This window comes from Xyrauchen texanus, chromosome 2, assembly GCF_025860055.1.
Source record: "Xyrauchen texanus isolate HMW12.3.18 chromosome 2, RBS_HiC_50CHRs, whole genome shotgun sequence".
NCBI classification, from domain to species: domain Eukaryota; kingdom Metazoa; phylum Chordata; class Actinopteri; order Cypriniformes; family Catostomidae; genus Xyrauchen; species Xyrauchen texanus.
In genome coordinates, this window is record NC_068277.1 from 47,587,339 (window position 1) to 47,613,530 (window position 26,192).

General features: G+C 39.4%; 1 protein-coding gene across 1 annotated transcript in view; it reads left to right on the plus strand.

Annotated features, from left to right (window-relative positions):
* Positions 1-24,395, plus strand: part of LOC127619206 (USP6 N-terminal-like protein) — a 39,555-nt gene extending 15,160 nt beyond the window's left edge. The window contains exons 2-14 of the mRNA XM_052092016.1: positions 1,948-2,021; positions 4,295-4,380; positions 5,226-5,265; positions 6,891-6,971; positions 7,198-7,305; positions 9,102-9,211; positions 12,478-12,526; positions 12,685-12,805; positions 12,981-13,075; positions 13,822-13,887; positions 19,177-19,276; positions 21,295-21,447; positions 21,779-24,395. Of these exons, the coding sequence (XP_051947976.1) occupies positions 1,956-2,021; positions 4,295-4,380; positions 5,226-5,265; positions 6,891-6,971; positions 7,198-7,305; positions 9,102-9,211; positions 12,478-12,526; positions 12,685-12,805; positions 12,981-13,075; positions 13,822-13,887; positions 19,177-19,276; positions 21,295-21,447; positions 21,779-22,563 (1,860 nt within the window). The 5' untranslated portion in view covers positions 1,948-1,955 and the 3' untranslated portion in view covers positions 22,564-24,395. The remainder of the gene's footprint in view (positions 1-1,947; positions 2,022-4,294; positions 4,381-5,225; positions 5,266-6,890; positions 6,972-7,197; positions 7,306-9,101; positions 9,212-12,477; positions 12,527-12,684; positions 12,806-12,980; positions 13,076-13,821; positions 13,888-19,176; positions 19,277-21,294; positions 21,448-21,778) is intronic.
* The last annotated feature ends 1,797 nt before the right edge of the window (positions 24,396-26,192 follow it).

The window sequence follows — 26,192 nt, forward strand, 5'->3', positions numbered from 1 at the left end:
ATGCTTTGCTGCATACCTCGGTTGTAACGAGTGGTTATTTCAGGCAAAGTTGCTCTTCTATCAGCTTGAATCAGTCGGCCCATTCTCCTCTGACCTCTAGCATCAACAAGGCATTTTCGCCCACAGGACTGCCGCGTACTTAATGTTTTTCCCTTTTCACACCATTCTTTGTAAACCCTAGAAATGGTTGTGCATGAAAATCCCAGTAACTGAGCAGATTGTGAAATACTCAGACCGGCCCGTCTGGCACCAACAACCATGCCACGCTCAAAATTGCTTAAATCACCTTTCTTTCCCATTCTGACATTCAGTTTGGAGTTCAGGAGATTGTCTTGACCAGGACCACACCCCTAAATGCAACTGCCATGTGATTGGTTGATTAGATAATTGCATTAATGAGAAATTGAACAGGTGTTTCTAATAATCCTTTAGTTGAGTGTATATATATATATGGAGACAAAGTAGACATAAACTGACATACACCCAATGAACATTTGCTTAGAATTACAATTTCGACCTACCTCTGAGGCCCTTTTAGCTTGTCCTTTGATTTTTAAAACTGACATAAAGTGTGATTTTAGAGAGAAGATATACAATGTCATAGAATGCTGGTGGCTGATTAGAGAAAAATGCTTAGTAAAGTCTTTTGTTGTCCCTCAGTTTCAATAATCATGGTTTTGGGGTTTGGAGTAAACTATTTTCTCATCGAGTAGTACATAATTCTCAAAGGCAAATAATGATTTCCTGTGGTTCTTCTGGTTTTAAATTGATGTAAGCATACTCTTTCTCCTAAACCATGACTGTGACATGATGATGCCTCTAAACACTTATCATGGGTTTTTGAGAACACATTGACCACTTTCCCTGCTCTCTTTTCCTCCCCATATCAGCACTTTTCACCACGAAAATATGAGGAGTCAGCTCTGGTTGAATAAATAGTGAGAGTGAAAGAGAAATTTAGAAAGAAAGAGAGATGTTTGGAAAGCTGGGCTCACCACTACCCCGGAGGGTCATAGTGAAAACAAGGAAGCGTGTTACTCTGACACCTTTCACAAGTGTCCGGCTGTCTAAATGTATTAGGAAATTACATCAAAAAGTAATATACAAACATGGCAGATGCATTTTTTATAAAATAAAATTACTTTAGGGGACAAAGTAGTTGACAGAGTCACAGAGAAATAAAGCAATGTCTTTTTTGAATGTCGAGTTTTAGTTTACCTGCCTTTAATTGTAGCTTTAAATGTCAAATGATGCTTGACAGTATGTTTTGGCGTTATATCTGAGGCTGGAAATCTAACATCAATATGTCCCAGACAGTAATATAATAGTCATGCAGTCATGCGTCCAGTAGTGAGTGACTCTCCCTAGGACTTTTTCTGTTTTTACTAGCAACAGACTCTGCAGACACAGTGCTCTCCCAGACAGCTGAACCCAATCTGGAACCTTTTTGCCTTTCTTTGGCCTTGTCGTTCTCAGGGGGTAGTGTTTCTGACACACTCAATGCCTTCATATGACCAACAAGATCTTAAAAAGGTGTCAGGTTACTATGTGCCAACAAGTCCTGATTGTAGACAAGCTCCCAAATCTTAATATGATGAATATGTTGTACTCAGATTTGACCAGCTATATTACAGTCTCTTTCTCAAACAGCAAAGTGATAACTATTTCACATGAATCTGTACACATTCATAGTGTACCCAAAAAGCTTGACGTATGGTTCGTTGCACTTGTACATGAAGAAATTCCCATACAACTCATGTGTTTGTGCCAGATGAAGCCAGCACCAAAGTTTTTTAAATAACCAATTTATTTATTAAATTATTTAAATTGCCACTGGCAATCTGCTTACACTTTTCTTCCTGATTGTTTATCTTACTTTTTTCAATGGCAAGATTCCTTTCTATTTCCCCTTGCCAATTGTGTTCTTTATTTGTGGGATGTTTCTAGATATTGACATGAAGAAGGACTTAGAGGTGCTGATAGCAGAGGAACGTGCCGAGATCATCAGTAAATATATTAAGGTAAATTATCAAACCCTACTACTGCAGTTTACCCGAACACTTTGTGCATATACTTGCTAAAATGGTACTGTGTTATTACGATATTTACTGATGTTATATTAACTGTGATTTTATGATATTTACATGTTTGTGAAGAAAATGAGCTTGTCTTTGCAGGGGAAATGGCTTATTTTCCAGTATATACATTTCATGAATTGAAAACATGAATTAAACCGCTGTTCCTATCGGTAAAGATACGCTGCTTCCATTGAAAAATCTTTGTTTACTTTTTTAAATGAAAAATCGTGTTTACTTAATTCAACCACAATGTGGTCTTAGTAAATATGCAGCTATTGCATTAATAACTGGCAAACATTAACTTCCTGTTTTGGGGCGTATGTGTACATGTTTATAACTTTGGTCCCTCTATACTGTATATTAGGTGTCTTTAACGACTTAAGCATTTAATGTACTTATTATGTACATAAGTGTTGTTGCATTGTACTTACATTTAATGTACCTGCATTTATAAAATGTGTAGTTACACTGTTTAGCTTACCTCTAACCCTAAACCTAACCCAACCCTTACCCTAAACCTATCTGTACATCAACCTCAGTAGCAGCAAATGGGAATCTTGTGAGAATTTTTCAGAACAACATAGAAAACACAGTAAATACATTGAATTGTATGTATTTTAATGTTAGTACATAGTGGTTAAAGACACCTAATATAATGTGTGACCACAACTTTATTGTTAAATTAATTTTGTGTCCAAAATGGAGACTCTTCTTCTGTGTTCTCAATGTGCATGTGAATTTGTTAGCAGAATATATATTTTTAATTCAAATTCAATGTTCTGAACTGCATTTGCATTGTGCAGTAGCTCATCCCCTTCTGTTGATAATACATAGTGCTGTGGACCATGAAACCAGACTGTATGTTGAGCAGACAGCCAATGTGGTGATCATTTTGACTTTTTTGACATCACCTCTTACAGTCTAATTGGAAATTGGGGGGATACTGTAACTGTAACCCTCAGCTGTCTGTCACGGATCACTGCTTGCTTATCACTCTTAACTCCACCATGGTGTTGAGAGGGGGCAGGAGAGCGGCAGCCGCCCCCCTTAGGGAATCATCCACACCAACTGGAAAAGCTTTTAGATGTCAGCTGTTCTGAACTCAGTAGACAGGGTGGAAATTCTGTTGCCACCTCATTCATAATGGCCTCACATGCATTTTATATATATATATACGTATATATAAAATCTACAATGGATAAGTTTGTTAGACAGTCTTTTGGCAAACATAGTAAGCAGAATAAGAAGTTAGCAACATTAGCATCTCTTTTATGTGGCTAGTAGCTTTGTGCTTAACCGGGTGAAAGTGCAGCTAATTCTTAAATGGACAGCTTTTGTTTACATAACAAAAAGACAGTCCATGGAGCAGTCAACCTTTGTCTGGAATTCTTACATCAACAAAATTTACATTTTGAATGAATGAAATACTTGACATCAGGCAACCTAGGGTGCTTTCACAATTGTACTTTTGGCGCTCTCCTGGGATCGAATGCCATAAAAGTTCAGTTTGTTTGGATGATGTGAATGCTGTTTTCCGAACTCGGGTGCACACCCACGAACCGCACCCGAGTCCACTTGAAAAGGTGGTCTGGGGTACGGTTCATGTGAACTCTAGTGTGGATCACTGCTGATATGAATGCTATTGTACCAAATCATGGAAGTAAAATACTTGAGATTACCGTACATATCATTTTCATCTTTGCTGGCTCCTGATCGCAATTACAATATAATGGTGTAATGCATTTTGTGTCCAAATAAAAGAAGAGCAGCTCACATTCTTCACATCTCTTGCAACACATCCGTGATCGCTTGGCAGACAAACGCTAACATTCATCACATCATTGTACATTCAATGCATCTGTGGCAGAAAAAACAAAAGTGATGTTCTGTGCATGTACATTTTTCATACTCAAGTTCATCCAAGCAATCGAACCAAGTGTGAAAGTACCCTAAGTGTTCCCCACCTGGCCATTGTGTGCTATTAAAATAATTTCCCTTTCAATCTATAACGTGTGCCTTTTGTAACACAATATAAATATACCAGACAACTCTTTGATAATCTATCAATTCAGTCAAGATGAAAGTATAAACTGCTTCCCTGAAAATTTCACATGATACATTGTTGCACCTCTGCTAAACAGTAAACAGTTTCTATTCAGAAGACTCAAATGTTTATTAACTAGTATGCAAGTATTCATTTGTGTTTGTGTTATTAGGGTAGGGATGCAGGTGTTCAGATTGATCCTTGGGAGGATGCAAACTACAGTATATATAGAGTCACAGATCGCTTTGGGTTTCTTCAGTAAGTCTTGGAAAAAAGCCAACTTGACATAAACATCATTACAAAAATGTTTTGAGTCTATCAGTAGGACAATGTAATAACTGTTGTCTTGGTTAATTTTAAAGAAATATTACAGATTTAGCTCAATCGACAGGATTTATGGCATAATGTTGATTACCACAACAATTAATTTAGCCTTTCTCCTTTTCTTAAAAAAAAAAAGAAGAAGCAAAAATCTGGGTTAAAGCGAGGCACTTACAATTGAAGTGAAAGGGGACCATCTGTAAACATTAAATAGTCACTGTTTCAAAAGTATAGCCACAAGATGTAAACAATTTGTAGTGCGGGTAATCTACTAACTTAATAGTAGTTAATTAGTAACGTTGTCAGTGTACAGTTATATCCAATTTCACAACTTTGCTGCCATGGCGACCTAATGTCATAAACCCTAAAACGCTAGGTAAAATGTTGATTTAAACAACCTTACAGCTCAAATAATACACACGTTTTACCAGAAGAATTAATTTGTGCTTTTATAATATGATAAGCTTCATATTTCTGCCTTTAAAGCCTCCAAAAATTGGTGGTGTGCAACCTTGATTTTTGCTTCTTTTTTTTTTTTTAAAGAAAAGGAGGGACAAGTCTAAATATTTTTTTGTGATAATCAATATTATGTCACAAATGCTTTAGATTGAGCTAAACTCCTTTTTTATACTATGCTATTTTGTCTGTAATAAGTAATAACAGTTTCTTTCAAACACTGCAATTTTGTATTGACATGCAGTTTTAGTCACTTTAAATGAACATGTCAAGCTGTCTAAATTTATAAGAGTGACTGTGCCAATTTTTTATTTTTTTTTCCACAGTAAAGAAGAACTGCCCATACCAAGTGTGCTTGAAGAGAAGGTATTGTGAAGTACCATACACAAAAAACATTTAAATATACAAAATAGGGTTTGTGTAAACAAACAACATTTGTATATACTATGCAAATTATATTTTGTAGTATGGTGGGAAAAATGTAAGAAAACAGCTCGACCTGTAAACATGCCATTTGTATACATGAGTGTAATGCAGAAACAACTGTGCTGTCTGGAGGTGTGTTCCCATGTGACACATTCACAGCATAGCGGTGGCTGATCAGTGTGCAGTTGTGTTATGGCATATAAAGTGTAAAGAAAAGGGATGGAAAGAGTGAAAACTGCCTGTAGAACAGATGTAAATAGCAGGAGGGTAACCGCTATCCTGCACCTAATCCCAGAGCGCAACTTTCTCAAGTGAGGAGTGAAACTTTACTTCCCTACTCAAAAACTCAAGAGGGCCCTTTATGTCATTTAGCAGATATTTATGTCTGCCATGAGAATTCCAGGCATTGCGTGATATGCACCATATGCCATTGACATCATATATTGTGAGAGTTCTATCTTCTTTTATGTACCCCATTACATCAACATTTAAGTTTTGTGGCTTTTAGTCCCTTTGAGTTAGCTTTGACATCATTTATATCCTATATACTCCTACATGTAGACAAAATCCACAAGAATACCCCTCCCCCAAAGCCGACAGCACACTAGCAGACTCAAATCAACTTGATTTTGGCCGAAGGTGTCACTCTTGCCAACTGTTTTGCTGAGATCTCGCTCTCTTCAGTCAGAGGTATGTCCCACTTGCTGATACAAAGTGGTCTCTCTCTGATTCCCTGTTGCTTGGAGCTTGGCAAAAAAACAACAGGAGGACTGCGTAAGCATGAACAATTGTAAAAGAGTGATTTAGGAATTGATTCTTAGTATAACTTTACCTTGTGAAAGTGTGTGTTTGTGAATTTAATGAGTATGTGCAGAAGCAGCTTTCAGTGAGTAAAGAAGTTATGTTCAATAAAAACAGATGGTTTTGCCTCCACTTTCTGATTTCATTAGTAATTTTAGTTTAGGACAAAAACACAGGAAAAATCTTGGTGACAGAATCACTATGGATTACAATCAGCGTTTTGACGATAAGCAGCTGATTGCGATCACAGATGAAAATGTTTAGATCAGCTTGACATCTTGTCATCTCTTCAGTAAAAGAAGAAGCTCATTGGTCACTTGTCGAGAACACAAGAGTCCACCCCAGTGTCAGATTATATATTTTTTCTGTCATGTTGGATCCTTTTTCCATAACGATTATCTCATCCAGGATTGCCGATGGTCAAGCGCTTTGTTTCTCACCTACTGGCTGGCGATTGTTGAAATGAAGCTCACTCCTGAAAATCACTGAAAATATCAGCTTGTGTGACGCCGGCTTAATACCACTGACCGCATGCAACTGACTTACATGTAGCACATCATATTCATGGCTGTGACATAACTAAAGCCTATTGGGTATTTTTTAACACAAATAAAAGGGAAAAGCCCTTTGGAATGTCTTGCCCAAACTTTACGTGAACACAGGTTGGGAAAAACTGCACTCATCAAGTGAATTCACTTGATCTTATAATTATTTTTCTTTTGCAAATCATTTTTCATTAAATCTCATTGTTTCTTCCTGTGCAGCAGAAACAGGTGGAGATTGATAGGGTGCAGAAATGGCTGAAGATGTTGAAGAACTGGAGCAAGTACAAAAATAGCGACCGGGTGAGATTGCACCCATTATCTCAGAATCTGGCTGCGAGCACACAGAGCACAGATGTTACACATTAATTTATCTGATAATCAGAGAGAGCTCTTGTGATGTAGCCCTGAGATAGGCTTAAATTAAATGCACCACACAACTTGACCAAAATATTATTGAGGGATCTGATTTGATTATTAAGGAAATTGATGCATTTCAACGTACCCTTACTCTTTGTGTTTTTTGCAGATGATTAAGAGGGTATATAAAGGAATACCACTACAGCTTAGAGGGCAGGCCTGGGTCCTGCTACTAGATGTTGAGAAAGTGAAGAATGACAATGCAGGAAAGTATGAGGTACAGGAATTAAAACCCACCCAAGCACACACACACACACACACACCCACACTCACTCAGTAGCTTTGTTTCCACTGAGGGCGTGCTAATGCATGCCAGGACGATTTGCGTTCCCACTGTCACTTCTGGGGCTTCATCGCGCCTCCTCGGGGCCAACGGCCAATGGCTATTGTTCTGCCGATTACCCTTGGGCCAAACAAAGCCAGCTGGGTAGGAGGCGAGGCCATTGTCAAAGGCAGTGTTTCGCTGAGTCAGGTCAGAGGGTCAGCACCAAGATCGCCGAACTTGTAAGGTTGTTTATCTAGCACACTCGAAACAGCATGGCAGTTACAGTCAGTGAGTTGTCAACACTAACTTATCTTGCTAGTTAGATAATGTTAATGGACGATATAAACTCTGTATTCTAGATAACTAGATAACATGATACCTCAGCTTGAGCTTCTCTCTCAACTCTGTGGGGCTATTGGCCTGATGGTGGGAATGCAGATTGATTTTGGACATGTGGCTCGAGGCCTTAGGCTGTTGGCCCCAGCTGGCCAGTTGATACCCCTGGCTCGCACTGGCCTGGTAGTGAAATAGCGGCTATTGTCAAGCAATTGCCCAGCAGCTTTAGTCCAAGCGTACACTACATGACTTGCTGTCTGCACCCTGTACACACTTAGCGACTCACAGTCTTTTGCAGGGCTGGAGCTAGGGGAGTTCTGTGGAGGGCTTTGACCCCCCAAATTATCCCTATTCTACCCCAAGCGAAAATTAAGGAAAGGGTCTAATTGTATCATCATGGCGCTAACCCTTACCCTAACAAAATGTGCAGTAAATGAAGACAAGCGCTTGTGCATGTAGAGTAAATGTATTAGCTTTTTTTAAGTTTTCTGCTCGGACCGTTATTTCCGTTTAAATCCACACATAACCTGCAATGGATCAAATGGATTGCCCAAAACGCATCTTGTCACAATGTTGTCGCAAACTCATGCACATGGCAACAGGAGAGTTTATTAGTGATATGTCAACAAACAACATGAAAGAAGGGCTCGCACCAGTTTATTGCACTAATTTGCACAGAATGGAAAAAGTTACTAATAAAAAATATACTAATAATTACTAAACTATTATTGTCGGTCTCTCGTTCATTGGGACAGTGCACAAACCTGGTGGGAGTCGGAAAGATTTTATGCAGGTTTGTAATCCATCGTAGCATCTGCGACTAGTCTACACTACACGTCCATCGGTCGTGGGATCAGAGACTTCTCACCATCTCAAAACATCAAAGGAGATGAGCTTGAGTCGTGTAGTTTGTGCTAAGCTTTAGCTGCAACCTATGGTCACTGTGTAATTGTGACTCTCTGCTGGTTTAAAGCCGTTTGTTGGGAGAGTGGGATTACTGGAGTGGTGTTGTGGTCAAGATATTTCATAAGGATTAGAGTGTGATCTGAAAACAGGCAGATGGCTGATACAAAGCATAGCTAGAGATAGAAGAGAACAAAACATGACAAGCAATACAACTTTTATAGCCATTGACGATTTACAAGAAGCAAGCAGTAATTTGTTGTCTAACATAACACTGGACAAGGTAACCCTTGTGGTGGTATCCTGAATTGCCTTGAACTACACTGAAAAATATGTTTTGTCAGTTAACTAAGTCAAAAATATGATTTAGATCAAGTAGAAAGGTAACAATTGTAGGTTACCATATTTTCAGTTTTTACAGATTATTTTACACAAGTGGTTTTGTGAATGTATAATTGAGATGCTTGTCTCAAACACCATTTTAATAAAGCAGTTTATTTGATTGACAGAGAATGAAGGAGCAAGCCCAGCTGTACTCTACAGAAATAAAACAAATTGATCTTGATATCAACAGGACGTTTCGAGACCACATCATGTTCATGGATAGATTTGGCCTGAAGTAAGTAACACATGCATGCTTCAAAATGTATGAGATACTGTAACAACACTGCAATGCATCATTTGAAGTCTGAAATTAAATCAGTGCCAAAATTTGTCTTCTAAAGCTATTTCTGCAAAACATTACTTGTTTATTTAGCTCTTTTCTGCAGTATTCCTCTCCCACATGTACAATGTAAACGCTTGTATTCGAATTCTGGTCATGGAATTAACATTAGCACACTAACACACTACAGCATACTGGCATTAATTCTCTGCACAAGCAGAGTATTAATACAATTTTAAAAAAGCAATTTTTAAGAGGCTCAGAAGAATCTGCATCAGATCAACTTGACACAAGAACCATTTATCCTCACAGGCTTTTAGTTTACTAAATAGCTCTGTTTGGTTTCACCACCAATGCAGGAGAGAAATGACTATAACCTATTCTTACTTAATGTTGAAGTTTCACATCACAGTAATGACTCATAAATGGTTTAGCTAAGTACAACAGTGGGTGCTTAAAGAGACCACAACCTGTAACAAGCTGCCTATTTCTACTTTTGTCTGTATACATTTTGTTGTCTTCCAATAAAAGGGTTACCATACAGAAGGCTACTTCATTCTCTTTGTACTTAGTGAACAAACACATTTACACATGTAGAGACATGTAGATTACAAAATAGAGATGTAGATATATATTTATTTCTAAATAAATCTTAAATATATTTTTGGACACTTACGAGGATGATTCACACCAAAAATCCTTTTCTCATCATCATGTTGTACCAGGACTTTCTTTTTTTCGTGGTACGCAAAAGGACATTTTATGCAGAATGTTACTTTATGTCATCATTTACTGTAATTGCACGGTTTTTTAATGCAATGAATGCGAATGGTGACTGAAGCTGTCATTCTACCAAACACTGTTTGGAACAGTAAATGATTGCAGAATATCCCGTTTTACATGAACGTTCCTTTTAAGTCTAAATGTCGTCGCATTAGATACACAAAACCTTGTGGCATATGCAAATAGAATCTGCAAATTCTCAGAACTAACTGCACATTTTGGAACCAATTTTTGCAATGACTTTGATGATTTTTTAGCAACTGGGGTCAATGTGATGTATGAAGTAATTTCCCTTCACGAAAACACAGGCATCCTAGCAGAGTAACCTTGTGCAGTTCATCTCATTGACCATGGACATGTTCCACAATGTTTGACAACCAAGTCTTAATGAGCAATATATTTATATATAGTTTTAAACCTTTTTGAAAAAAAAAAATAAATAAAGATTTTTGGTACAATGTCTTGTTATACATATATTGAATATACACTATATATATATATATATATATATATATATATATATATATATATATATATATATATATATATATACACAGGTGGCCAAACGTTTGAAATAATGTACAGATTTAGCTATTTCAGAAAGAAATTTGTACTTTAATTCACCAAAGTTGCATTCAACTGATCACAAAGTATAGTCAGGACTAGGGGTGTAACAGTATGACATTTTCATGGTATGATAACGTCACAAAAATGTACATGGCATTACTGTATCACCATATTTAGGTGCATTGATAATATTAAAAGCAGTTAAATATTTGGTTATGAAATAGGCAATTTCTGATAAACACGGAGATAAATATTTCAGTCATAACCAATCTTTATTTTGGATTTCCTCAACATTAATCCTTTAACATTTGATCTTGAACATTGGACACTCTCTTAATCCGACAAGGTAAAAAAAAAAAAAGTTAAAAACATTGTCTTTGCGTTTGTTTTTGAGTTGCCACATTATGCAATAGGCTGGCATGTCTAAAGGTCAGTTTTAGGTCAAAATGGCAAAAAAGAAACAGCTTTCTCTAGAAACTCATCAGTCAATCATTGTTTTGAGGAACAAAGGCTATACAATGCTTGAAATTGCCTAAAAACTGAAGATTTCATACAAAGGTTTACACTACAGTCTTCAAAGACAAAGGACAACCAGCTCAGACAAGGACAGAAAGAGACGTGGAAGGCCAGATGTACAATTAAGCAAGAGGATAAGAACATAGTATCTAGTTTGAGAAATAGATGCCTCACATGTCCTCAACTGACGGCTTCATTGAATTCTACCCGCTCAACACCAGTTTCATGTACAACAGTAAAGAGAAGACTCAGGGGTGCAGGCCTTATGGGAATCATTGCAAAGAAAAGACACTTTTGAAACAGAAAAACAAAAAGAAAAGTTTAGATTGGGCAAAGAAACACCGACATTGAACAACAGATAATTGGAAAAGAGTGTTATGGATCTTAACCCCATTGAGCTTTTGTGGGATCAGCTAGATTGTAAGGTGTGTGAGAAGTGCCCGACAAGACAGCCACATCTATGGCAAGTGCTACAGGAAGTGTGGGGTGAAATGTCACCTGAGTATCTGGACAAACTGACAGCTAGAATACCATGGATCTGCAAAGATGTCATTGCTGCACATGGAGGATTTTTTGATGAGAACTCTTTGAAGTAGTTTAAGAAGTTCTGAACATTTGTTTCAAATTGTAATAGTACATTTTCATGCTATTACTGTCCTGACTATACAATGTGATCAGTTGAATGCCACTTTGGTCAAAAAAGTACCAATTTCTTTCCATAAGAGCAAAATCTCTTCATTATTCCAAACTTTTGGCCGCCTGTGTATATGTATTATAAATATCACTTGTTTTGATATTTTTTTAATATACTTGCAATACAAAGACATTAATAAATATTTTCTGTCCAAGTACTTTTTTGGGCCAATGTATGTTATTTCTAAATATGTATAAATTGTGATTGCAATAAATGGTATCATACAGTATGTATATACCGTACATTTATGTATGTATAAAAAAATAGATAATGTAATAAAAAGACATAGTGGTGCTTCATAAAACTTTGTGCTTACTCTTTACTTCTGCTGCAGACATTGTCTGGAGCTGTTTTCGATTTTCTGAGCTTGTTCCCCCAACAGGCCAGAAATGGGAGTGATGTTACTGAGGATTTAATAGATTGCAGACTTTAGAGAGCCAAGTGGAAAATCTTGCTCATCTAAAAGGTGTCATCAATACTTGCACATGAAGGGAGGGACTCAACTATAATTTATTGGAATGAACTGTGCATCGTTGTGGAAAAATATGGATGTTTGATTCACATGTTGCTGTTGTGTGTTGGTATCATTGTAGTGTGGCTGCAAGAGGAGAGTTTTCTGGTTGTGATTTGAGCCTGACATAAGATGTTCTTCTCTTCACAGGCAACAGTCTTTATTCAATGTGCTCTCTGCATACTCAGTTTATAACACGGTAAGAATAAACTCAGATACGTGTCTAAAGTATATTGGTCCCCCCAAAATGACACAAGGTTTATAATAACACAATTCTCATGTTTGGGTTAACTATCCCTTTAAAAAAAAAGAAGAGCATGTTACATAATAGCTGACTTCGTCTGTTCTTGTCCACAGGAAGTGAGTTACTGCCAGGGAATGAGTCAGATCGCTGCCATTCTGTTAATGTTCATGAATGAAGAGGATGCATTCTGGGCTCTGACGCAGCTGTTGACCAATCAGAAACATGCCATGCATGGTTAGACCTCATTTATTCTCTTCTTGGCAAACCTTTTAAAATTTTTATTTCTTGCATATAAGATAAATAACTTTACAACATATGATCCAGAACACTTGAGAATTCAGCACATTGCTTTAGTGTTGGGAAAGATGTGCAATTTGCATAATACCATTGCATTTTCAACCCACCAAAGGATTCTTTGTACCCGGATTTCCCAAACTTCTGCGGTTCCAGAACCATCATGACCAGATTCTTTCCAAACTTTTACCCAAACTAAAGAAACATTTGGTAAGATTGTATTGGCATATATAAGAATTCAACATTTATTTGGCAAGATTAGTTAAAGAGAGCACCCAAATATAACAGTAGTCATCATTTACTCACACTTATGTTGTTCCAAACACGTATGACTTTCTTTCTACCGTGGAACACAAAAGGAGATTTTAGACAGAATGATAGCCTCAGTCACCATACACTGTCATTGTATGAAAAAACAATTGAATGGGGACTGATAATAACATTTCCCATAACATGTTTCTTTTTGTATCATACAGGTTTGGAACAACTTGATTAGGAGTAAATAATTTTTTGGCCGTAGGCTCACCAAAAAGCTGAAATGTGTAATTTCTGTGACAATAGCACCACCAAATGGAATTGCAAAAACGAGCACTGTTTATTAAAAAATGTAAACGCTGCTCATCTGTTGTTTTTCAAAGAGTCAGATAGTCTATCAAAACAAACAGTAATTTTTATACCGGCACAGTGATACAGTGTTTACAGTTTTCAAGAAAATCAACCTATGAATGGCTTACTTATAGTTGTCCCTGCGTATTAAGCTGGGATAGAAGAAAGTATTTTAACACTGAAAAAGTTACATCAGATTTAAGTTAAATAAAGATATTAACTTATAGTATATCAGTTTCTAACAAGTTTTCTTTCCCTTATTTTCTCTCGCTTCTCAACCCTCTTCCTTCTTTACATCTTCCCTGCCCACCATCCTCTCCCTGCATTTCTTGGTGTTGCACTAATTTTAGGATAAGGAACAGATGTCTTGTGGCATTTACAGCACTAAATGGTTCCTCCAGTGTTTTATTGACAGGGTAAGTGTTTGCGCAAAGATGTGTTGAAGCAGTTTAACCTTTTACATAGTGATTTATAAGTGTGTTACGTAAACAAATATTAGATAGCTGGGATTACACGCTAAATCACATGCTAAATGCATCAAAATCCAAGGAAATGATACACCAATGGTGTGTGCAGACCTGTTCAGGCTTGTAAAGGTAACAATGTATTTATCTTGATGTGAGAAGTGGACATTCAGGGTAATACAGGAAGACATTTTGTCTTCCTGTATTACAGAAGGGGACACTCAGATTGAGGATCATCAGAATAGCATGTACACGTACACACTACAAAGTTTAAATGTGGGAGTGAATCCCCTAACTTTTTATTCCATGTGTGTATGGTACATGTCTGACTCAATGAGATGATTGACAAGTGATAACCATAGCAACGCTGCAATATCTCACATCCGTGAAACATGAATACCACCAGCTTAACCTGTTTTGTGTTCACTGTTTTTTAAGACAAGAGACTATCCACCACAGATATATTACCATCCAACAATGTTTCATTTGCTGCTGTCTACAGAATCACTGTGATTTTATACGCCTCTAAATGGCTGTTGTTAAACTGCGTGCGCGCTCTGTTCTGTAATGTACCGGTTACCCTGAGACCGCAAGGCTGAAAGAAACCATCAGACAGTCAAAAGCATTTGCTGTTCTAACACCACCAAAATAGTTCCACTTTTTAAGGAATGTACCACCTCAGGAGCAGGTACTAAAAAGGTTCCTAGTTTAGTTCAGGTTTTAGTTCAACATGGAAAAACAACAAGAACCTGAAATAGTACCTGGAGCATGGAAAAGTGTGCCATAGAATAAAGAAAGTCTTGCAGGTTTAGAGCAACATGAGGATGAGTAAATGATGACAGAATTGAAGGGGGTCAAAGTTTTTTAAATAGCTCTACTCTTTATCCATCTCCGTATTAAGTTCAGAACAAGCTGATGAGGTATTCTCATTTGAAAAATGCTTAAATAAGCAGCCACAATACACCAGTCTAAATTATGGGAATGCTTGGCTAAGAGGAATTAAGTTTTAAGAATCTGAAGGAAAAGAGTGGGAAGAAAGTGTTTTCTCCTCTTTATTTCTTTGTCAGGGCCTGTTGATGGAGGGATTGGGGCAGGAGCACTGTGTAATTAGCAGGCAGACAAGGGTGCTTCAGTGTTTACTCTGTGCATACACACACAATCCTGTGGGTTGGCTGTGGAGGAAATAGAGCAGCCACTGTGAGCACTACAGAATCCTGTCCAGCACTTTTGCAGAGATGCAGTGCTTGTGGACTGGCAAGATGTTCACTGACTGAGGGAGATTAGACCTACAGGGTTCCTAGTTTAAAGCTGGATTTGTGGTTCCCTGTCTGTCGCTCACTCCAACGTTGTGTCGAAGAAGCAACACTAGGGTTCTGTCTTGGGATCCTCGTGCATCTCTGAACTTGAGAAAAGGCCAATGAGTAATTGGCAGACAGAATTTGCATACACCGCCTCCGGACATACGGGTATAAATGGAGGGATCTGCTCATTCAGATTTTTCCTTCGGAGCCGAGTGGTTGTGTGATCAGCTGTATTCACTGACTGATGACTTCTTCTCTACAGAGTGTATGCTGTTGGATCTACGGTATCAGTGGCTTCTCCTTCTCTGCACAACAGCTTTGCCCCTGGGCGCTTCGACAGCACTTTTAAAAGAGATTATTTTGCCTTAAATGGTTTATTTTCTCTAAAAGAGCAATACACAGCTGGTGTTGAACGTCCTTTTCAGGACGCGTCTTTTTAAAGATGTCTTTCCGCCCCTGTGCAGTTCCTGGATGCGGTCGAATTTATCTCCACTTCTGACGGTCATAAGAGCTGCCTCGCGTGTCTGGGCTGCGATCTCACGCAGGCAGCATTTATGAATGGTTCATGTTCTCAGTGCGAGAACATAGCCATGGCAATGTTGCGGTTGAGGCTTTCTTTCTTCACGAGAGAAAGCCACTTCAGCTGCCCCCCCGGCACTGCGCCTGCTTCCTACGGGATTGTGGCTGGCGATGAAGGTGATTTGGGGCGTACAGCAATCTCAGTTTCGCCGGGTAAATCGCCACAAACCCCCCACCCCCCAGCACGCTCCTTTGCTTCCATTCGGGCTCAAGGTGAGAAGGTCACAGCGCCGGCACTCGAACAGGCGATAGCCACCCTCGTGGTCCAGGAGCGTCATCTATGGCTGGACCTGGTCGAGATACGGGAAGTAGACAAATCACACTTTCTCAACGCCCTCCGTCTCCCAGCTCGGTTGATTTGGCGACACCATTGACGACTTTGCCCAGCAGTTCTCATCGGTGAAGAAACAGATATAGGCCACATCATGCCCCGCCGTACCAGCACAGGCCGTGCTCCATCTGCTTGCCGAGGGCATCGCCCTGCGGCTTCCAATCGTCAGGCAGCTCCACTTCAACCTGGGTCTTAGCTCTCAGCCCCAGTGCTGAGCGCCCCGCAGGAAGCGCACGCCCCCTGTCTCCCTGGTCCGCAAATGCCATCCTCGCGGCAACCTGGTGCCACACTTCAGCAGACCCGGCACCCCGGACGCGGATCCCCCACCTCCAGACCCATGACGGCTGTCCCCCGGCCAGCCGGTTCTGACGAGTCCAGAGGACGCCTACACGGGACCTCCTCCTCAGTCACTAACCCACCCTCTGCTGGGTGTGAGGAGCAAGGTAAGTGCTTTGAGTCTTCCCAACCCATTGAGCTAGTTGGCCAGGACATTCAACTCGTCTACGTCAGGGGTGACCAACCCTGCTCCTGGAGAGCTACCTTCCTGCAGAGTTTAGCTCCAACACACCTGCCTGTCATTTTCAAGTAATCCTAAAGACCTTGATAAGCTGGTTCAGGTGCGTTTGATTAGGGTTGGATCTAAACTATGCAGGAAGGTAGCACTCCAGGAGTGATTCAGTTCGCCAGGCCCCTGCCGCCAGGCCCCGGCGTCCGCTTTACCTCGGTGCATGGCTATGTCACCACCACCCTGCGTGCGGAAATCGCGACCCTTCTACTCAAAGACGCGATTGGGCCTGTCCCTCCAGCTGAAATGAAGAAGGATTTCTACAGCCCTTACTTCATCGTACCCAAGAAAGGCGATGGCTTACGACCGATCTTGGTCTTGCAAGTTTTCAACCGGGCCTTGCACAAACTCCCATTCAAAATGCTCACGCAAAGATACATTCTAACTTAAATCCAGCATCAAGATTGGTTCGCAGCGGTAGACCCGAAGGACGCATACTTCCACATATCTATCTTGCCTCAACACCGGCCCCTTCTATAGTCGGGCTTGACGGCCTGGCGTATTAGTACAAGGTCCTCCCCACGAAGGTCACAGAGGCAGCCCTTGCCCCACTAAGGGAAGTGGGCATCTGCATACTCAGCTACCTCGATGACTGGCTCATCCTGGCCCACTCCCGGGAGTTACTATGCACCCACAGGGACCAGGTGCTTAGGCAACTCAGCCATCTAGGGCTTCAAGTCAACTGGGAAAAGAGCAAGCTTGCCCCGGTTCAGAGCATCTCTAGACTCAGTCTAAATGGTAGCGTGCCTCACCAACGAACGCACACAGTCAGTGCTGAAATGCCTCACCTTATTCAAGCCAGGTATGGCAGTTCCTCTAAAACATTTCCAGAGGCTCCTGGGGCATATGGCATCCTCTACGGTGGTCGCGCCGCAGGGGTTGATGCATATGAGACTGCTTCAGTACTAGATCCTGGCTCGAGTCCCGAGATGGACATGGCGCCACGGCACGCACCATGTGTTAATCACCCCCTCTGCCGCCAAACTTTCAACCCCTGGACAGACCTCTGTTTTCTGCGGACATGAGTCCCCTAACAGCAGGTGTCCCGACACGTTCTGGTCACCACAGATGCCTCCAAACAGGGTTGGCGCACCGTGTGCAATGGGCACGCAGCCACAGGCTCCTGGAAAAGGCCCCCGCTGCATTGGCACATCAACTGCCTAGAGTTGCTGGCTATATTTCTTGCCCTTCAGAGGTTCCTCCCGCTAATTCGGGGCAAGCATGTCTTGATCCATTCAGACAGCACCACTACGGTAGCGTGCATAAATCGTCATGGTGGCGTGCGCTCCCGTAATATATCACTACTCACCCGCCATCTCCTCCTTTGGAGCCAGCAGTGACTCAGAACACTGTGTGCCACTCACATCCCGGGCAACCTCAACACGGCAGCGGACACCCTGTCGCGACAAGGTATTTTCAGTGGAGAGTGGAGGCTCCACCCCCAGGCGGTCCAGCTGGCTTGGGAATGGTTTGGCTTAGCACAGATAGACCTGTTCGCTTCCCCAGAGACTTGCCATTACCCGCTCTGGTACACCCTAATGGAGCTCACACAGGCACACAGCTGGCCCCGGAGACTGCACAAGTACACATTCCCCCCAGTGAACAAGTCATTCTGGTGGGCCCCTACTGGTCCACTCGGACTTGGTTCTCGGATCTCATGCTCCTCGTGACAGCCCCTCCCTGGAAAATTCACCAGAGCAAGTGACGGGATGCGGAAGATCTAAATGGCCTACCACCTGCCGTCGTAGACACGATCAACCAAGCCAGAGCTCACTCTACCAGGCAACTTTACGCCCTGAAGTGGCGCTTGTTCACGAATTGGTGTTCTTCCCGGTCTCAGGACTCACAGAGGTGCGCAGTCGGGTCAGTGATGTGGCCTGTCGCTTTGGCACGCAACTGCCTGCCCACACCTGCGTCAGCAGCGCACGTACATGGTTCATCGTGTGGCGTGATAAAAAATGGTCCCCTAGTGTCGCTTCTTCGACACAACGTCGAAGTGAGCGACAGACGGGGAATGTCTAGGTTACTATTGTAACCTCCGTTCCCTGATGGAGGGAACGAGACATTGTGTCCTCCCAACCACGACACTTAACCAAGCCACTGTTATGGCCGAACATCATTCTCGGCTCCTCAGAGTAAAAACCTGAATGGACAGATGCATTTCCCCCCCTTTATACCTGTATGTCCGGGGGCGGGGCATGCAAATTCTGCCTGCCAATTTCTCATTGGCCATTTCTCAAGTTCAGAGATGTGCGAGGCTTCTCTAGAGAGACCCCTAGCGTCGCTTCTTCAACACAACGTCTTGTTCCCTCCATCAGGGAACGGAGGTTACAATAGTAACCTAGACGTTTATGTATAGAAATATCTCACAGATTTACAGTATGTAAAGTATGAAGTTATAAAATCAGGACCTTTGTATTGACCTGTATGTTTTAATGTGTCCACAAACATTTCCCCTTTTACAGACCCCATTCACTTTGACCTTACGTCTGTGGGACATTTTCATCTTAGAGGGTGAGAAAGTTTTGACAGCCATGGCGTACACTATCCTACAGGTCCACAAAAGTGAGTTCCTCTTATTTTTTCTACACCTTTCATCATTTAGTGTTGTAATACTAAACTAGATTTGTATTGTTTGAAAGAAAGAAAGAAAGAAAGAAAGAAAGAAAGAAAGAAAGAAAGAAAGAAAGAAAGATGAATTTGAATTTCTGAGAGTTACAGTTTGAATGGTCTTGGCCTGTCAATGTACTGTAAGTCTATTGGATTTTTCAGTTTTGATCCTCTGCTCTGTGGAAATTTTAATTCTGTAAATCAGTTTGAAAAGATGGTAACATTTTACAATGAGGTTCCATTTGTTAACATTAGTTAACAACATTTGTTAACAACATTAGTTAACATGAACTAACAATAAACAATATTTTTACAGCATGTATTAATCTTGGTTAACCTTTTAAGCTCTGAGGGGTTTTAAGGATTTCCTGTTTCAGTGGTATGCCTAAAATTAAAGACTTATAACTCGACAAAAAAAAAAAAAGAAGAAAAATATGGAGGGTCAAGTGTTTGGTATCATTGTAAAGACTGTGATAAATTCAGACTCTCAGCCTAAGAAATTGCTGAAAAATCACAAAAATTTACTTTGTTTCTTATTTTTCTGATTTGACATTATATGTATCTGGTTGTAAATAAGTTGGCTCTGAAAAACTGTTTTTGTTTTGTTCCCAATAATGTCAAATGTAACAGAAAATATTTGTTTTAATAAGACAAAGCAATCAAAAGTTATAGCATTACAAAACATTTTTATCCAAGTGTCCAAAAGCCTCTCCAAACAAATACAACATAATAATTGTACATAAGAACTAATTACACATGCAAACACAACAATGACTTAAAGTTTGCATAGCATGCAGACATGATTTTAGTGATGAGATTTCACAGAATAAGTGTGACTCAATAATTAATAATGTGACTCAATGATTCTGCATCATTGAGTCTGTGTCATGTACATGACACAATCACTTGGTGGCCAAATGTCACCAATTGCATGATTCTCTACCCAAATATGTATGATGTTTGCAACAATCTGAACCCAGTCCGATTTGGTTTAGCATGCCATGAAGCTACATAATTTCCAATGATGTCATCAGATCCAGGAAAGCTAATGTGTTTTCAGCCAGATTGCAAGATGCCAGATAGCAGATACTGTATGCATGTTATGCTTTTTGTGGATTATATAATTATCTATACATAAAATTACCTTGTATGTGGGCACGTTTGAAAGACAATTGCCTTCTCTAAGGCATTAAGCCTCATCTTATGGTTTGTGATATTTTATTTTCTGTTTATTTCTTGTGAAGTTATTAGCAACAATGTTAATCAAGGACTGAATATATACAAAAATCTTTCATTCAATCATTGCCAAGTCTCAACAAGGACTACTACTGACCGTGCTGCTACTCTGCAGTGTTTTCTTTGTCTTCCTTCAGTGAGAGTATTCTAATATCTACATTATCATTGTGTTATCAGTTTGCTTAATACCACTGTGTTGCTCCTGTTATTATTGATCATAAGACATATACGTAGCTATTATTCGATTTTATTTTTGTCTGTGAGTATAACAAATAGGCTGGTTGTATTTTACTAATTGAGAGCTTTCCAACAACATATGACACATGGCTATTTGATCAGTTTGATGTTTTAACTGATTACAATAATATGTACAGTGAAACATTTTTAATTATCAAAATGGATCACTGCAAATTTCAAAGCACTTGATCAGAAAACACACACAAATGAGAGATGTTAGGTACAATGATCAGTCACCATTCACTTGACCGCTTGACCGAATTTAAAAAAAATATTAAATAAAAGGAAATGGTGAGTGAAGCATCTACTTTTGTGCTCAACAAAAAAAAAAGAGAGAGAGAGAGAGAGAGAGAGAGAGAGAGAGAGAGAGAGAGAGAGAGAGAGATGGGTTTGGAACTAAATGATGTTGAGCAAATGTTGATATAATTTCTGTTTTTGGGTGAACTATCCCTTGAAGGTTCTACAGTGTCAAATCACTAACTGTATCTACTCATGTCCAGAACGTTTGCTTAAGATGTCACTGGAGGACCTGAGAGAATTCCTGCAGGAGAAGATAGGAGAATCCATCTACCTCAATGATGACCTTGTCATAGAGCAGCTTAAAGTGTCCATGTCTGAACTTCAGAAAATGAAGCTAGTCTTCCCACCACCAGGTTCATCTTTTTTTTACATTATATTTAACTGTATGAAGTAGTACGCTGACATTTAGCTGTATACTTAGTACTTTACATAATCAGTGAGGAGAGCTCACCACTTCTCACAAATCATTTATGGAATATTGATGATTATATCACCTGTGGAATAATCCATATTCATTGTTTAATTATTCATATTTTTAAATGTGTCAAATCATATGCAATGCTCATTCCTAATGTAGTTTCTAAATAATATATTTTTCACAACAGCTAATGAGTTCATGGAGGTCACCTACATTTTTCAGTACACTTGTTGTTAACCATTTTTTTTTTTTTTTTCACTTTTCAGCTAAGCCTGATGAGTTTTCACGGAAGCCTCTAGGTCTGGAGTTCCCAGTAGTTCTGACTCCATTCAAACTGCCCAAACCAAGCCCTTCAGAAGATACGCCCAACAAAGCCCAACTCACCAAATGCCCACCTGCCTCTCTGAACATCTCTCTAGAGCAGGAGTCCATCATGTTGTATGACAGCCCTCCACAGGACAAAAAGCCCTTCAAAGATGGAGGCATAGGCAGTATGTCACCCCTTCTCTCACCGGACCCTGTTCTTGTACATAGCCAGATTCCCCTTACTCTTGACGGAATGATAGGGGCCCCTGAGGATGGCGGGGAATGGCCCCCTCCATATGAACCCCCTAAAAACACCGTCCCAGAGCTTGGTGAAATGCAAAACCAACCTGTGCTGCATGACCCTAATCCATTTCCAACTTTGGATGAGGCATTGCTCTCTGGAATGTCTCCTGGTGCAAAGCCTTTACATACACCTCAGAACTTTGAGCAGGACACTTTACAGACAGCAGGGGGCAGTGTGGAGGTTGATTTACCCTTAGACAATTTCCATTTGACGTTTTCAGTTTCCATGGCTCATGAATCACATCAGCCAAACAGTATTTCCAATTATAAATATCTAATCGAGGGACAGGTGGGAGATGATGAAAATCTCCAGATGATCTCTTCAACAGATTGTGACCAGTCCCAGTTGCCTGTCAAGGAAATCCTCACATTTCACTCTGATCCTCTGTTTCAGCATCCACCCCAAACCAGCCAATACCTGCAAAAGTCAGAGACTTTTTAAAGTTACCAGCCATCATTTTTTACCCCGGTGCATTGCCAGTGTTCTGTTGGAAAGCATACAGTTAATGCTTTTTGTTGTTGCTTGGCTTGTAGTTGTAGGGGTAGAAGAAGCATTATGTACTTTTAAGACCAGAATGCAGCCCTTAAAAGCTCAACATACTGCCAGGATAAAGCATTCATAACAAGTGAGCTGGCTCACTGCTCAAGACAGAACTATAGCCAACTATATTATGAACAACTGCCTTCTGACTTTTCTCCCCCAATATCAAGGCTGGATGTGGGTACTCCAACACCACCAATATCAATATTGCAATATAATGTAACATTATAATATAATGAAATTATATGAGCTGTAATAGAGTTGTTCTTAACTGCACTCTGCAAGAGACATTTCCACTAGAGCATGTTGTCTTGAAACATGCAAAATATCATCAGTCATTCGCTTATATGATATGGCTTGCATATATACTAGAGATGTATTTATTTATTTAAATCATTCCAATCCATGTTACAGTAGATTGCCTTTTATGATAAGTAAACAAGTTACTGTATATACTTGTAGTCTGTGGTCATTTTATTTGGCAGTTTGAAATTGGCTCTGTCTGTGATATGATTGTTTGTTGATGCCAGCTTTTTGATAAAATGCCAATTTTGCAAAGTTAATTGCCAATATTTATAATTCTGTTAGAAAACACCACTAATGGTAAATAGTATAACAGAATGTGCAGATTTACAAATGAATAAGCCTCAAAATGATTACTTGACATAGCTGCAGTTATGTAGTCTTTGTAATGTACTTTCATTATAGAAGAACTGATGGCAATAGAAAACATGGCCTTTAAAGGAATATTTTGTGTTTAATACAAGTTAAGCTCAATCGACAGCATTTGTGGCATAATGTTGATTTAACTTTTTCCTCCTTTTCTTAAAAAAAAGCACAAATCTAGGTTACAGCGATGCACTTACAATGGAAGTGAATGGGGCCAATTTTTGAAAGGTTTAAAGACTGCAATTTGAAGCTTATAATTTTATAAAAACACTTACATTAAATATTCTGTTTAAACATGTGTATTATTTGAGCTGTAAAGTTGTTTGTTCATCATTTTTACAGTAATTTTAGGGTTTGTACATCACTATGGCAACGAAGTTGTAAAATTGGCTGTAACTTTACACAGAAAAGGTTAGTACGTGATTTTATCACAAAACAAATCATGTTAACATGCATATTGTTTATCTCTTGTGCCTATACTTTTGAAACAGTGGGTATTTAATGTTTATGTATTGGCCCCATTGACTTCTATTGTAGTGCCTCACTGTAACACAGATTTTTTGGCATTTAAGAGACAGAGGGATGAATGAAAACACAATTTTGGAATATTGCTTTAATTCTGTAAGATTGAACAATATTTGTCTGGTTATTTCTAACCACAACTTGATGTACATTTATATGTACTTGTTTTTCAGCTGAGGGAATATTTTGTACATTTAGAATTAGTATTGTATTTTAATGCTTATAGGATTGTGTGTGTGTGTGTGTGTGTGTGTGTGTGTGTGTGTGTGTATGTGTGAGCGTGTATTTATCACTTTGTGGGGACCAAATGTCCCCATAAGGATATTAAAACCCGAAATGTTTGACCTTGTGGGGACATTTTGTCGGTCCCCATGAGGAAAACAGCTTATAAATCATACTAAATTATGTTTTTTGAAAATGTAAAAATGCAGAAAGTTTTCTGTGAGGGTTAGGTTTAGGGGTAGGGTTAGGTTTAGGGGATAGAATATAAAGTTTGTACAGTATAAAAACCATTATGTCTATGGAAAGTCCCCATAAAACATGGAAACACAACATGTGTGTGTGTGTGTGTGTGTGTGTGTTGGTAACTTAAATGGCTTAAATATCAGATTTGGTATCTGATGGATGTATGATTTTACAAAGGCCCACTGTTTGTACACAATTAACTGGCCCAGGAGAAATTGACTGTGAAATTAAGATGTAATCCTTGGTAAAGAATGACAATTAGTATTCTAAACTTCAGTAATTATTAATCCATGGATTATCACATCTTAAAACATAGTAAATTATATTTATTGCCACTCAGAAAACCAGTGTAAATATAATCCTCTGAAAACATCCAATCTTCTAGAATGATCATTGTAATAGACATGTTTACAGTGCAATATTTGAGTTATAGATTCATTAGTGTACATTCCTTTTTAAGGAGTTTTGAGAACTCCAACCACAAGGCTTTGGTTTTATTTAATATGTATATAGTGAAAATATTTTCTTTGTTATTCTATGTTTGCGGTAGATATGCATCCATGTTTGAGTTAGTTTTGCAGAAATAGACATTTTCTAATCTTGACTGGGGTGTGCAGATTTACACAGCAACATCCAATACTTCAATGCTCTGTGTGACCACAAGAGGTCTCTGCAAACACATAGTTTGTGTACAATAGAGCTTCCCCTATACATGCCAAATTTTACCTCGTTTTCATATTCCTATAGCAAAACCTTAAGAACATTATAAACAATCGTATGATTAATTATCTTTATTTTGTAATGGTGATGTATGGGAAAAGGTGTTATGTGCTCTGCATAAAAGCCCAATGACTGTTGGAGTAGCAATGTTTTAGATTTCCATCTCAATGAAAACAAACTGGAGAATCACCATTAGTGATATACTTGATTCAGACATAATCAAACTCCTGCAGTTTTACCTGCAATATGAGTGCGGTGCATTTTTCATGTCTGTATCCTGCTCTCTGAGGTCATTGACAGGATATGGTGACACAGGTTTCTTTGATTGATACCACGCCTTTGCAATTGTGAGTGCCTTAAATCATATTTGAGCCCCAGTGTGAGAGAGGGGCTGACAGAAATACAGCAGATGTGCAAAAAAATTTTTTTTTTAAATCGCTCCATCATACTTGAGCAGGTATTGATGCTCTCATCTTTGCAGAATTCTGCTATGCAATACTACAAATGTTATCAGACCACACTGTGATCTGCTCAGTCAGTCTAACTTTCCCTGGCCTATAACTATGTTTGATCTGCGGGAAAAATTAAATATCTCGTACATATTTTAGTTCAAGCTGAAGATAGCAGACAAAGATATAAAACAACTCTGGCAAAACATATCTCTTTTCAATTCATTTAAAGATCTGATTTTTATTGACTTCTTTGAACTGAGAATCAACTCACAAGGCATTTAACACTTTCATGTTGAACGTTAGCACTCGCACCATACATGTGGAAAGGTTGATATTACAACTACCTTCCCATCTTCTCCAGGTTTATATACACTCACCTAAAGGATTATTAGGAACACCATACTAATACTGTGTTTGACCCCCTTTCGCCTTCAGAACTGCCTTAATTCTACGTGGCATTGATTCAACAAGGTGCTGAAAGCATTCTTTAGAAATGTTGGCCCATATTGATAGGATAGCATCTTGCAGTTGATGGAGATTTGTGGGATGCACATCCAGGGCACGAAGCTCCCGTTCTACCACATCCCAAAGATGCTCTATTGGGTTGAGATCTGGTGACTGTGGGGGCCATTTTAGTACAGTGAACTCATTGTCATGTTCAAGAAACCAATTTGAAATGATTCGAGCTTTGTGACATGGTGC